Below are 13,818 nucleotides of genomic sequence, written 5' to 3'. Positions count from 1 at the left end.
ATTAACATGTCTCCTCCATGCCCGAGAAACAGGAGACTGAATCCCCAGGAGACCTTCCTGACTTGTAAGACAAAGACAATCCCTGTGCAGATATTAGGAACAGAGAGAGATTCCATCTTTATTTTTCACCTTAAGAAACAAAAGAAAGAGGAAGTTACTCACCTTGTGCAGTAATGATGGTTCCTCAAGATGTGTGTCTCTATGTATGCTCCACTCTAGGTGTATCTGCACCCCTGCACCTCTGATCTGACATTTCACGTAGCGATGTCCGTTCAGCACTGGCGGCTGATATCGTAGGCTGGGGGAGGCTGTGCCTAGCATGGCCCTAGTGTGGCCCCACCCACACAGCCTAGCGTGGCCCTGCCCACACTCCGCCTCCAAGCCAGGCCCCATCCTGCAGTTCCCAGTGCTCTTCTCTGGCCCAGGCAGGCTGGGGCTGAATAGCCTGCCTCCTGCAGGGACTCAGGGCAACTGGCACTGGGGCCACACTGCCCGCCTGGCACACCAGGGCTGAGGGCACTGCAGCTGCACCACCCGGTACACCGGGGCTGGGGTCTCATCCCCTGGCCACCCGGCATGGGGCCTGGGCGCTGCAGTGGGGGTACTCTGGCTCCTGTGGGGTGGGGGGGGGCAGAAAGGGAGGGGAAGGAGCAGGGCCAGGGGCTAGCCAAGGTTCTAAGAACTAGATTGAGATTGCATGTTGGAGTGGGTGATCTGACACGTGGGAATAGATTTTCAATGCCCTTAAGGAAACTGTGTGTCAGTGGGTGAGAGAACACTGAGTATCCATCTACTTTACATTGAAAGGACATTATAGACGCAAGATGTACCTTACAGGAGCTGAGAAAGAACTTTGACTTTTTAAGGTCTAAAAATCAGAGGGAGGATGATGTTGGGTCTATGTGCTTAGAATGAATCAAATTTGGGCTTGCTTCCATTTCTGCAGGTAAGCACACCAAGTGGTTGATTTTTGGCTGTGTAGCATGTCTTTCACCTGGCCAGAGCATTCTACCTCTAAATCCTGGAACGAGGATGGAGCTAAGCCCTGAGGCGGAGAAGCCAGAGGTTGGGGTGAAGGATCCATCCATCATTTTGAGTGAGCAGGTGAGGAATGGGCCAAAGAGGAACCCATGGACATCTGATAAGGTTCAACAAGGACAAGCAGAAAAGGACCTACAGGTTACAGTGACGAGAAGCTGGATATGAGTCAACAGTGTGCCCTTGTAGCCAAGAAGGTTAACGGCATTTTGGGCTGTATAAGTAGGAGCATTTCTAGCAGATTGAGGGAATGGAGCGGATAGCAGGGCGGTTGGTGGAGAGGTGCAGCTGGTGGTGAAGACTACAGCAGAACCCCATGGAAAGGTGTAGCACTTGGCCATTGACCCGAGCAGTGGAGCTTGTAAAATACTCCCCATACCTCCCTCCACTTCCATCCAGGCTGGGAGGTAAATTCTGCAGATGAACTTCTGAACTCTGGGGGACTGCACTGACCAAGGACAGAAAATGGGGGACAGGGGGGCAACTATTGGATTGCTGGACTTAAGACCCTGAGGGGAAAAGGACACTGCCAAACTTACTTGGGGGTGGATCTTTTGCTCATGGTTGGTGTTATGAATCCTGTTTGTGGTGTTTCCCCTATATAATGCTGCATTGTTTCCCTCCTTTATTAAAAGGCTTTTGCTACACTCAGACTCTGTGCTTGTGAGAGAGGAAGTATTGCCTCTTAGAGGCGTCCAGGGGGATGCTGTGTAATTGTCCCAGGTCAGTGGGTGGGGGCTCGAGCCGGTTTTGCGTTGTGTTATTGAAATGGAACCCCTAGATACTAAACCCGGCCCTTGTTGCTGCCAACTCTGATGGGCAGAAGGGTTACATTAGCATTTTAGAACACTTCTTCTGTTCAAAGCTCACCTGCCATTTGTGACACTGTACAGAATCTGGGAGACACTTTAGGATATGATGAATACAAATATTGTAAAATTGCAAGGAATCTGGCCAGATATGCCATGTAAGGTATCTATGAAAATGATATTTGCCAAATATGATGATCTTGTTTATATATTTGGATCACCTTTGTATTATGAGTTATAGATATGTCTGGTATCTCTTTATTTCCAAACTTGTGCTGTGTTTCTGGGTGACACCCCCCAGAGAGATTGGCATCAATATTATACCTGGCTTGATGGCCCATCAAGGGTCATCAACTGTACAATGAACCCCTTGAAAGGAACAAGGACTACACCTTATGATTCAGCAAGACATGCAGGGGCATGCCTATGGACAGAACTCTAAGACTTCCAGACCACGTGCTGGGCAGCTTGTGTTTGCAACAAAGGAAATACAAGCTGCATGGCAAAAGACTATAAAATGCAGCTGCATCTTCTCCATATTGTCTTCAGTCCAGCTTCTTATCTCTGGAGTAACCTTCCTACAAAGGAAGCTCTGAACAAAGGACTGAATGACCCATCCAAGCTATGGATGTGTACCAGAGGGATTTTCAAGCCAGCAAACTCACCAATATTGCTAGGAATCTGGTATATGGACTTTGAAGTGTTTGTATGTATGTGACTGTTTTACCATTTAACAACTCTCTTCCTGTTCTTTTTTCTTTACAATAAACCTTTAGTTTTAGTGGTATTTTGGGTAAGATCCAAACCTATACTGACCTGGTGACGTGGCTGACCCTTTGGGGTCAGAAGAACATTTTGTATATATGAGCAGAGTTTTTTAAATAACTTCTCACTGTACTGAACCAAGGTGCTGATGGGGAGCCAGAGAACTGGAATTCAATAAAGGGGGCTGTGAGATTCCTTTTTTGCTTCTTGATAACCAGAGTGGGGGATCAGAAGCACAATTTGTGACTGGTTGGAGGGTTTAACTTCAGTGTTGCCCACCAGTCTTGGGAGTATCTGCTCTCCCTTTTGCAAGCCTGCCCCGACCTTGGCATTTCCAGTGAGGGCTGTCCCAGGCCACACCATTGACTTAAATTGCAGCTGAGAGTGCTTATTACTTCTACAAATCTGTCTCCATGTATCTCATATTAGGCACCCCAAAAAAGGAGAAACACACAATTCGATTATTTATTGACATTAGAAAAGTAATGAAAAGTTTGGTTTAAATGATTTGCCTGGCCTCACACAGGAACTCGGTGACAGAGGTGGAGATAGACGTCACTTCTTCAGGGTGGCATCAAATCACCTTATTTATAGATTCAGAGATTCCAAGGCCAGAAGGGACCATTGGGATCATTGAGTCTGACCTGTATAACACGGGCCATAAAAATCCCCCAACTTCACTAAGTCATCCCTTTAATGCACCCAACATTTTTTGGTAAATAAAATCCTGATGTGGTTTATGAGCACCAGAACAAAGGCAAAGATGAACATTTGTTTTTCAATAGCATTACTGGGAACAAATGATCCCAAAATAAAAATTAAGGGCCCAAACATTTTTAATCCAGCCTCCTTTTGTGCACACACTATTGTGTTTTAAGCACACTTTTAAAGCACTATCACTTGCAGTCACATAAAATAGTCTTAAAAACACAGGAGAAGTGCTTTCCTGCGCAGAGGTGCAGATGTAATGATCCACTGTATGCATCACTGGGGAGGTATGAATGCTGGATCTTCAGCACTAAAAAACATGGAGCCATGCCACCTGAACAAAAGGAGTAACTTTAGTGGCTGACAGAAGTAGAAATCTGGACTAAGCCACATAATAGAGGGACAGAGGCCACATACGGTACCAGTTATTCATGCATGCAAATGGAAAGCATGCTGTAACAATTTAAATGTTGGCATTTGTAGTCTGCTTGCCCCCTGTTCCAAAGTCAGTGAAATACACCTCAGGTAGCTCCAGGGTTAACAGGAACAATTTAGTTGCATAAAGGAAATATCATTTGCAAGAGGCTGGCAGCAAACTGCTGAACGTGTACTTCAGAGACACCAACATGCCTCCAGTTCAGAAGCTGAACAGCTGAGGCAGGCCTGCCAGCATCCCAGATGTTCATCTCTCTGGGGAGAGGGACTAGCAAAATCAAAAGTATGCCAGTTATAATCTGTCTTCCCAGCTGCATATGCCAAGAGCAATCATAGACCAGAAACGCTGGAAAGAGAAAGGAAAGCTCTAATTAGTCTCAGGCTGCAAAGGAATGATGTTTAAAGGCAGAGATTGGAGGGAGAGCAGAAATGAAAAGCTTTCCAAAGCAGACAGATTTAAAAGGCCTCATTGTTTTAGTCAGTACTCTTTCAGGCAGTGCAGAAAGAAAAACCTGATACACTGTTAAGTCCTTAAACATTAGCTTCCCAGCTGGATTTACTCTCTTCTAATGTCTCAAGCCTTTTATAATGAGATCTTAAATGGGGCTGACAAATTACACTTTAAAACATGCTCTCCAAAGAGGGGTTTCCTCAAACATGCTTTATTTCCAGTAACAACATGAAACAGGGAGTGGGATTGTATCTCCTGAGATTATTACTAGATAACATTCATTGTGAAAAGACAAGAGGCAAAACTAATTGCCGCTGATCCTTGATGGTGGTGGAATCATCAGGACGGCGAGCTTTCAGGTACCCACTATGTGATTTCAGCTGTGCTGTTAGGAGGGACCATGCACACATCACAGAGAAAAGCTCCGGGTGACATAATCTAAAGGTGTAGAAACCCAGGGTCAAATCCATCTGTGAGGTAAGCAAAGTTAGTCTATTGGATTGGATTGGATCCATCAGCTCCTCAGCAGGTGTCAATCAGCACAGCTCCACTAAGGCTGCCTACAGAAATATCATACTGCTCTTCTATAAACCCTTTTCCAAGTATCATGTACGTAATGTAGATGAGACACTTCCCTACCAGTGCTGTAAATGTAGTTCTTCCAGATGTGGGTGAAGCCATGTATACCACTTAGGTGCATGCACATGCCGCTCATCAAAGCCAGAGAACTTTGCTGAGCAGTACCCTTCTGGGCAGAGCTCACCCTCTGGCCTTCTAGCCCCTCCCTATTTAAGCAAGTAGCACCCCAATCTCCCTGAGTTCCTGAGCACCAAACATTAGGAGTTGGGACTCTGATACAGGGGGGATGGAAGGTGGGTCGGGGAATAAGTCTGCACTCGCATCTCAAAGAACAGTTACAGCACAGGTAGGTACCTGTCTTTTCTTCTTCGAATAGTTGAAGATGTGTACTCCACTCAGGTTTCAGAGTAGCCGCCGTGTTAGTCTGTATCTGCAAAAAGAAAAGGAGTACTTGTGGCACCTTAGAGACTAAAATTTATTAGAGCAAAAGCTTTCATGGGCTACAGACCACTTCATTGGATGCATAGAATGGAACATATAGTAAGAAGATTATATATATACACACACACACACACAGTTTGTATGGCAACTTCCACCTTCTCTGTAAGAGGCTAATTAATTAAGATGAGCTAACAATAGCTGATAATAGCTCATCTTAATTAATTAGCCTCTTACAGTTTGTATGGCAACTTCCACCTTCGCTGTATCTATCTATCTATCTTCTTACTATAAGTTCCATTCTATGCATCCAATGAAGTGTAGATATGCATCCCACGAAAGCTTATGCTCTAATAAATTTGTTAGTCTCCAAGGTGCCACAAGTACTCTTGTTATTTTTACTCCACTCAGGTGACTCACAAGCAGTATTGGTAGGAGGTGGGGCTTGGAGTCTACTTAAAGAACAACTGCAGAATGACTTTCCCAAAATTTGCATCTGATCTGGATGCTGTTGTAACAGCATAATACTTGGTAAAAGTATGTATGGAAGACCAAGTAGCAGCCCTGCTGCAAATCTTCAATATTGAAAAGTCACTGAGAAATGCAATCAATGTCACTTGGGCGCTCATTGAATGAGCTCGTAACCTCTGTGAAGGCTCGTGAGAAGGGATGGGGATGGGTGGTGGGAAATGAGGGATGTGCAGAAATTGGATGGCATAACTCAATCTCATGGTGCTTGGGACCCAATTGTCCATAATTACTGTGTCCCAAGCACTATAAAAGCAAGACAGCCTGTCCCTGAACGGAGGAGATTGGGATGGGGAGGGCACAACTGGAATGGTGTCCAGGAAATGACAGTCAAAATGGCTGCTTGCTCAACATTGCTGGAGGTCAGGTTGGCTGGTTAAAATGGACCCAGAAGGTCTTCTCCTCTGTGACCTATGACTCTTCCTGGAGAAATCTTGCTGCCCAACAAAAAAGGACAACTCCCAGAAGAACTGCTGTGAGCAGTATTGCTGCTGTTGTTCCTGACCTCCATAATCATGTCTGTTTGGGGCTAGGGCAGGGGGGCCAACCTGAGCCTGAGAAGGAGCCAGAATTTACCAATGTACATTGCCAAAGAGCCACAGTAATACATCAGCAGCCCCTCATCAGTTCCCCCACCCCCGCTCCCAGCACCTCTCCCCGCACTGGCAGCCCTGCCAATCAGTGCCTCCCCCGCCACCTCCATCAGCTGTTTCGTGGCATGCAGGAGGCTCGGGGGGGGGGGGAAGGGGGAGGAGCAAAGGCATCCCCCAGGCAGGCTCAGGGGATGGGGCGGGAAGAGATGGACTGGGGGCAGGGCCTGTGGCAGAGCCAGGGGTTGAGCAGTGAGCACCCCCCCCCCAGGCCACTGGAAAGTTGGTGCCTATAGTTGCAGCCCTGGAGTTGGTGCCTATACAAAGAGCCGCATATTAACTTCTGAAGAGACTCATGTGGCTCCGGAGCCACAGGTTGGCCATCTCTGGGCTAAGGAATAAACCCCCAATTAATGTAATGTAGGATGGGAGACTTTAAAAGAATGTAAAGTCTCAGCAGTTTTGTCAGAAAACAAAACCCAACCAACTCTATGCTCTGCTGAACCCCAGGAGCAAGGCCAGAATTCTATACCCATGAGGCCCTTCTCACAGCCACAGTTGATGTCATAATAGGGGAGACAGCATCTGCCACAACCAGAGCTGACTGCAATGACATTTTGACCACCAGATGGCCCTCTGCAATGAACGCCTTAAACATTTTCCTGGAGTATTCTTGCAAATTATCAATGAATTTGGACACAGCATCCCAACTGATGAAGTCATATTTAGATAACAATGCTTGCTGATTTGCAGTGAGCATCAGTAATGATGAGGTTGAATAAATTTTTCTCCACATCAGCTCCAGCCTCTTAGAATCCCTGTCCTTATGTGTGGACTTGCTTCTCCCCCCACTATGATCTATTGTTTGCTGCTTCTACAAGAGTTAGGAGCTGCATGGGTATAGAAGCACTTGAAACTCTGCATAGGGATATAATGTCATTTATCAGTACACCATTGCTGTAGGTGGCAATGAAGTTCTTCTACAAGGATTAGGCTCCAAAAGATCTGGAGAGTTACGCACCAACATGAAAATCAATGTGGAGGTGGAGGATGGAAGAACAGTCAATGTCTTAACTACAAAAGAGACATCACACTTCCACTCAGCAGCGCAGCAGATGGAGATACTGAAGCTGGAATCAGTACCAATCCTGAAGATGAGGTCTGCACTTAAAGTATCGTTGGTCCCAATGATAGCGCCCTCAACAACAGACCCCTCAGTATTGAAAAGAAGGCAGACCTCAACGCTGCATGCGGCACCTCTGGTAGTGCAGAATATGGTAATGGTGAACGAGATCATTCTGTAACCGGATCAGGTGGCACTGAGGACACAACCAAAGCAGAAGAAGCCATAGCAGCTGAATGCTCCTGCATTACTGGAGAATGTATAAGGGAGAGGCATTGCAGGTCTGATACTGTCTGGTACACCAATGGCATAGAGACAGTCTGTGCTGACACCAATGTCATCGGTACCAGACTCAGCAGATGCCCCATGGCTGGTACTAGAACCAACAATACAGTGTCCAACTGATCTTGATGCAGTAATAGGGAGCAGTTAGATGGCTTAGCTCCATCCACTGTATATGAGGAATCATGGTGCCGGTCACCACTCCTCTTAGAACACCAAGAGGAATCTCTTCGAATCCTAGAATGGTCTCAGTCCATCTTGTGAGACTTCTTCCTTGGAGAACCAGAAGAAGGAAAGCAATCCCTCTCTTCCTCCTAAGGGAATTATCAGAGCCAGAGCCTGCAACAACATCTCATATTAGTTGTGAAGAGCTCTGCAAGTCTACATAATCAGCGGAGGTTTCCAGTGACAAAGCGGGTATCAAGGCCTACTCCAGAAAGTACTGCTTGAGGTGCAAGTCCCTCCAACTTGAGTTCTTGAGAACCTTTTCTTTAATGTGCCAACTCCCAGGTGAGATAAGCACCCAGTGTAGGGGTCGCTATGAGGAATAACCACCCCACATGGCAGGCAATATTTAAAACTTAGTGAGGTCATTACACCAGGCTAAAAACTGCTGCTAACTACCATTAACTAATAAAAACCTAAGGGTACTACTAAATTGATTTACTATATATAACTTCAGAAACTCTGGACAGAAAGAAGCACGAAGTAAACACCACACAGAATGCTCTGACAAGTCATGGGAGGTGAGAAGGAACTGAGAGGGCTACAGGGTTACTGCTAAGCAAAGTTCTCTAGCTTCGGTGCACTGGGTGCTTGCAGATCTGAATGGAATATTCATCTGCAACCATTCAAAATAGATCTCAGCATTTTTCTAGTGGCAGCTGCTAAAAAGAATCCTGAAAAGCAACCGAGTGAATAGCCAGCTCTTTTTAGATGTCTTACACTTTGCTTTACTAAGGTTCTTGGGCAGCGGTACAACCAATGAAAACAACAACAAAAAGTCTGCCAAAAAGAAATAGAGCAATGTTGTTGGAATGTCATTCTAATGCATTTTTTCTTAGCTTTTTCAAAATTATGTCATTGAGCTATCAAGGACAACAAAGGCACTAAATAATCTGGTATTATAAGAAAAGGTCATGGATTGTTCTGAGAGAATGTGTCGGCTCTTTCAGCAAGAAAGAAAACTAGGGGAAAGTATAACAAGAGTTAAGAGTACTCACTAGCTGGGATGGAAAGAGATGCAGCAAACACAGTTAGTAGCAAAATGATCACTTGAGGGCCACAGCTGCTTGTTTCTATCACATTTAAAGTGATATCTCCTCTTCCCATGTTGGGAAAGAATTTCTATAGGACAACCATGCTGCCCTGGGGTAGACCAATAGGACCAGGCAAACACAAAGGAAGGTGCTCCTAGAGAAGGAGTTGCTTTGCCTTTTGTACCATTTTCTGTATCACAAAGTTTTATGCCTGCACATTGCATCTTCAGCTGAGGAGGAACTCCGCACTCTCGACAATTTGATGGCTGCAATTAACTTATTCAGTGCTCTTCTAGCAAAAAAGAGTCACGATTAGGGACTTCACTCCTCCAAAGAAATCTCATTGTTTTGGTTCTGCTGTGACCCACAGAATACAAACTCTTTCCAATATTTTGTTATATGGCCGTTTTGCAGCTTTTATCTCATCTGAGAGCAAAGACTGCATTGTATGTTTTTGAATGCAAGTCTCCTGGCAGGAATCCCTGGTGGCAGACATCTAGTCATGAGTTTAAGCCTTCCGATGCTCAGAACACGCTTCCTTCAACAATCATTATGTGGTATGTGAAGGGTCACCTGAGTCGCATGGTATTTCTGCCTTCGATTGTAAGACAAGATGAGAATAGATGGTGAAGACCAGCCACAGATACTGTTATTCCTTTGTTTGCATGTGGATATGGGTATTTGTTCAAATACAGCCATTCCCCAAGTATCTGTACTAACAAAGACTTGTTCGTGTGAATGTTCACAAACATGAGGTACAATCATAGTCAAACTAACAATATTTTTACAGAATTCAAACTGCTAGCAAACAATGCTTTCGATCAGTTCAGACAGCTTTAGTCATGAAAATTTTCTAGATATTTTCTACAGAATAAACTTATTTTTTAAAAAAAAGTGTTTCAATCCCTTCTAGTTGGGAAGATTCACAATATAAAAAGGTACAGTGATGTTAATTGAATACTACATTTGGAATGTGCAATTTGTGAAGTTGTCAGTAAGTACATATAAGGGTTAAATTTTGAAGGATTTTTTAAATGAGAAATTAGTTTATTCTATGCAAATGCCTACTTTAATCTTTTGATAATTTTGCCACAGATTATCAAAGATTAAAAAAAATCTCAAGTAAGCGTTCTCCATTCTGCCGTCCCCATGTGTTCTGTCTTTTCCATTTCGAACATATTTTAATTTTGAGGTGGAAGGAGACAGGATGACTTCTGTGTTTTGAACAGTGCTAGCACACTCACTGTTTAAATTTAAAAAAAAATAAACATTTTAGGTTTTTTCCATTTGTCTTTACTGGGAGAGCACAAATGACTATGGGACACAGTGAAAGAAGACTGGGATGTTTTGGGCTGCTTGGTTAAAAAACTCCTGGACTAGTTGAACTAACATGATCTTTTTCTCATCCCTTGCTTGTATGACTATAATGGGATTAGGAAATAATCCATATCATACCATATATTGTAAATCAAGGACCCTAACAGATCCTGTTAGGCTTAACTAAGCACTGGCTCCATCCATTTCAGGTGATTACATGTAATGAAACAGCAGCATAGTTTTCACTATATAAAATTTATATATGTACTTTTCTGGTAAAAAGCCAAAAAAACATGGAGACATCTCACTCAAAACACTGGTAAAACAAACCACACTTAGAAAAATGAAAGCTGATTTTTATTATTTTATCCACAGCCAATCATTTGACATGAGCATGCATACGTAATTTTGCTACGCACACACCACATATTTTAACGTTAGTTATTAAAGGTTAAACATATAACATCCATCCTTATCCTTACAAAAATGAGTCAAAATGCAAACATAACTTTTAAACAAAAAAGTCTTTACTTATTTAAAAAAACTTTTGTGTTGAGTACCATTTTGTACAAACACAGTTAATTTAAACAAATCTGCTCTTATGTTTCCTCATGGTTGCACTTGAAAATAAGCCGCAATAGAAAATGAAGTCATTGAGGGTCTTTTTAAATAGCAGAAATAGGCAGTTTTGCCATGCAGAAGAAGCAATATTAAATATTAGTTTTTCAAAAAAAGAAAAAAACCACAAGTTTAAAAATATTTAGTTCAAGTCATAGAACTTTCCCCAGTACAGAGAAATCCAAACGCAACGCATAATTAGCTGCCACTTAAGGATGGCTGTTCTGAAAAGTAAAAATACCTTCCAGAGTTGATCATTTTTATTGATTTGGCACAGAAAAGAAGTCTGAGCTTACTTAAGAACAAGAAAGTGATTAAAAAGGGAAAAGAGGAAGAGAGAAGAAAATAAAAAGCAAGAATGAATGAGATAGTAGTTGCAATCACTAAAAAAAAAAAATCTGTGCATCTCAGTCATTGCAGAATACTGTCTTCTGTTTACAGCAGGGGCTAATTCCAGGTAACTGTTATTGCAACATAGATTTAATTTGCTTGGAGGTAGTCTCATCATTCAAATGCTTTGTTGTGTACCTAAAAATGAAAAGAAAAAAAAGATTTACAAAAGCACACTTACAATTCTGTTCTTCTACAATAGACAAAGCAAGTAATTGAAGGAACAATACCAAATTTATTGTTTAGTTACAGTAAACCCTCACCAATGATTGGGAAATCTATTTGTGTACTTCCTAACTAGGAAAATTCAGTAATTCCCATTGAAAGTAACATACATCTTTCAGAAAATTAAATTTATAAAAATACTAAATGACAGATAATGCTACTCATGATTATGTCCAACTGTTCTGTTATTAAGGAGATTTTAAATGGATCCCTACATGGATTTGGGAAAAAACCTCAGATCTCTTTTGAGTTGGATAGACTAGAATCAGTAAGGAACACTGACACATTAGAGACTGTTAAATGGTCAGTCGACAACATCTAAAATGTGTAGGTCTGGACTGAGATTAAGGTTTGATGATGATGCTCTACTTGAGTAAAGACAAATTTTGGGAATTCCCTACTGTAAACAAATGGCTATTTATAGGATTTCTTATTCCTGAATTCTGTTTAATGCTGTAGGTAACATTGAACTAAGCAATTATATTTACAATAGTCCCTATATTTGGATAATGTTGAAGAAACATTTAATATGGATAAATAGCAAGTATTTAAGTGAGGCCATCATATGTGTGAATTACTACGGGAATTATCTAAAGTGTGTTTAATCTCATAATTGATAATGTATATATGCTTCACATTATGTAGAATACAGGGTAACAGACATTTAAGTGTATTTATGTGGGGACTGTTCCTGTCCTATGTCACTGGGGAAAAACTGAATTTAATCCCCACTCTACAATGCTTTCTTTTCTTGTACCCAGCTCTCTTCTCCTCTCCTTTCCCTTTAATTTAATGTTTACCAGATAATTTGTTTTTTCTATTTATATTGGTTATACCAGTAGCTCCTTTGTAGAGTATGTTCTTTTTTGTGACTGAATGTACTGAAATTATGCCCAGGTGTTTTGCTGATGAGTGGGGGCATGCTTCTGATTCTTACCCTCTATCTCAGGACCTGAGAAGCTCATCTTCTGAAGCCCCACCTCTGTGGAGTGTCAGAAGGTTTCTGGAGCTGGAAGGGATGGAGCAGTCACTAAGCTCATGATTCTCATGGGAGACTTCAATCACCCTGATATCTGCCGGGAGAGCAATATAGCAGTGCACAGACAATCCAGGAAGTTTTTGGAAAGTGTAGGGGACAATTTCCTGATGCAAATGCTGGAGGAACCAACTAGGGGCAAAGCTCTTCTTGACCTGCTGCTCACAAACCAGGAAGAATTAGTAGGGGAAGCAAAAGTGGAGGGGAACCTGGGAGGCAGTGACCATGAGATGGTCCAGTTCAGGATCCTGACACAACGAAGAAAGGAGAGCAGCAGAATACGGACCCTGGACTTCAGAAAAGCAGACTTTGACTCCCTCAGGGAACTGATGGGCAGGATCCCCTGGGAGAATAACATGGGGGGAAAGAAGTCCAGGAGAGCTGGCTGTATTTTAAAGAATCCTCATTGAGGTTACAGGAACAAACCATCCCGATGTGAAGAAAGAATAGTACATATGGCAGGCGACCAGCTTGGCTTAACAGTGAAATCCTTGCTGATCTTAAACACAAAATAGAAGCTTACAAGAAATGGAAGATTGGACAAATGATCAGGGAGGAGTATAAAAATATTGCTCAGGCATGCAGGAGTGAAATCAGGAAGGCCAAATCACACTTGGAGTTATAGCTAGCAAGAGATGTTAAGAGTAACAAGAAGGGTTTCTTCAGGTATGTTAGCAACAAGAAGAAAGTCAAGGAAAGTGTGGGCCCCTTACTGAATGAGGGAGGCAACCTAGTGACAGATGATGTGGAAAAAGCTAATGTATTCAATGCTTTTTTTGCCTCTGTCTTCACGAACCAGGTCAGCTCCCAGACTACTGCACTGGGCAGCACAGCATGGGGAGGAGGTGACCAGCCCTCTGTGGAGAAAGAAGTGGTTCGGGGCGATTTAGAAAAGCTGGACAAGCTCAAGCCCATGGGGCCAGATGCGCTGCATCCAAAAGTGCTAAAGTAGTTGGCAGATGTGTTTGCAGAGCCATTGGCCATTATCTTTGAAAACTCATGGCCATCGGGGGAAGGAGGATCTGTCAGGATCCAGGACAGGCCAGTCAGCCTCATCTGGAATCCCTGGAAAAATCATGGAGCATGTCCTCAAGGAATCAATTCTGAAGCACTTAGAGGAGAGGAAAGTGATCAGGAACAGTCAGCATGGATTCACCAAGGGCAAGTCATGCCTGACTAATCTAATTGCCTTCTATAACGAGATATCTGGCTCTATGGATGAGGGGA

General features: G+C 43.0%; 1 protein-coding gene across 7 annotated transcripts in view; it reads right to left on the bottom strand.

Annotated features, from left to right (window-relative positions):
• Window positions 1–10,657: 10,657 nt before the first annotated feature.
• CYRIB (CYFIP related Rac1 interactor B) overlaps window positions 10,658–13,818 on the bottom strand; it is a 140,320-nt gene continuing 137,159 nt past the window's right edge. For all 7 annotated transcript variants that reach the window (XM_038389917.2, XM_043507346.1, XM_038389909.2 and 4 more), the window contains one exon: window positions 10,658–11,468. In XM_038389917.2, the coding sequence (XP_038245845.1) occupies window positions 11,405–11,468 (64 nt within the window). In that variant the 3' untranslated portion in view covers window positions 10,658–11,404. The remainder of the gene's footprint in view (window positions 11,469–13,818) is intronic.

Source organism: Dermochelys coriacea, chromosome 2 (genome assembly GCF_009764565.3).
Source record: "Dermochelys coriacea isolate rDerCor1 chromosome 2, rDerCor1.pri.v4, whole genome shotgun sequence".
NCBI classification, from domain to species: Eukaryota; Metazoa; Chordata; order Testudines; family Dermochelyidae; genus Dermochelys; species Dermochelys coriacea.
The sequence above is the reverse complement of the archived record's forward strand: the minus strand, read 5'-3'. Positions and strand labels throughout refer to the sequence as shown.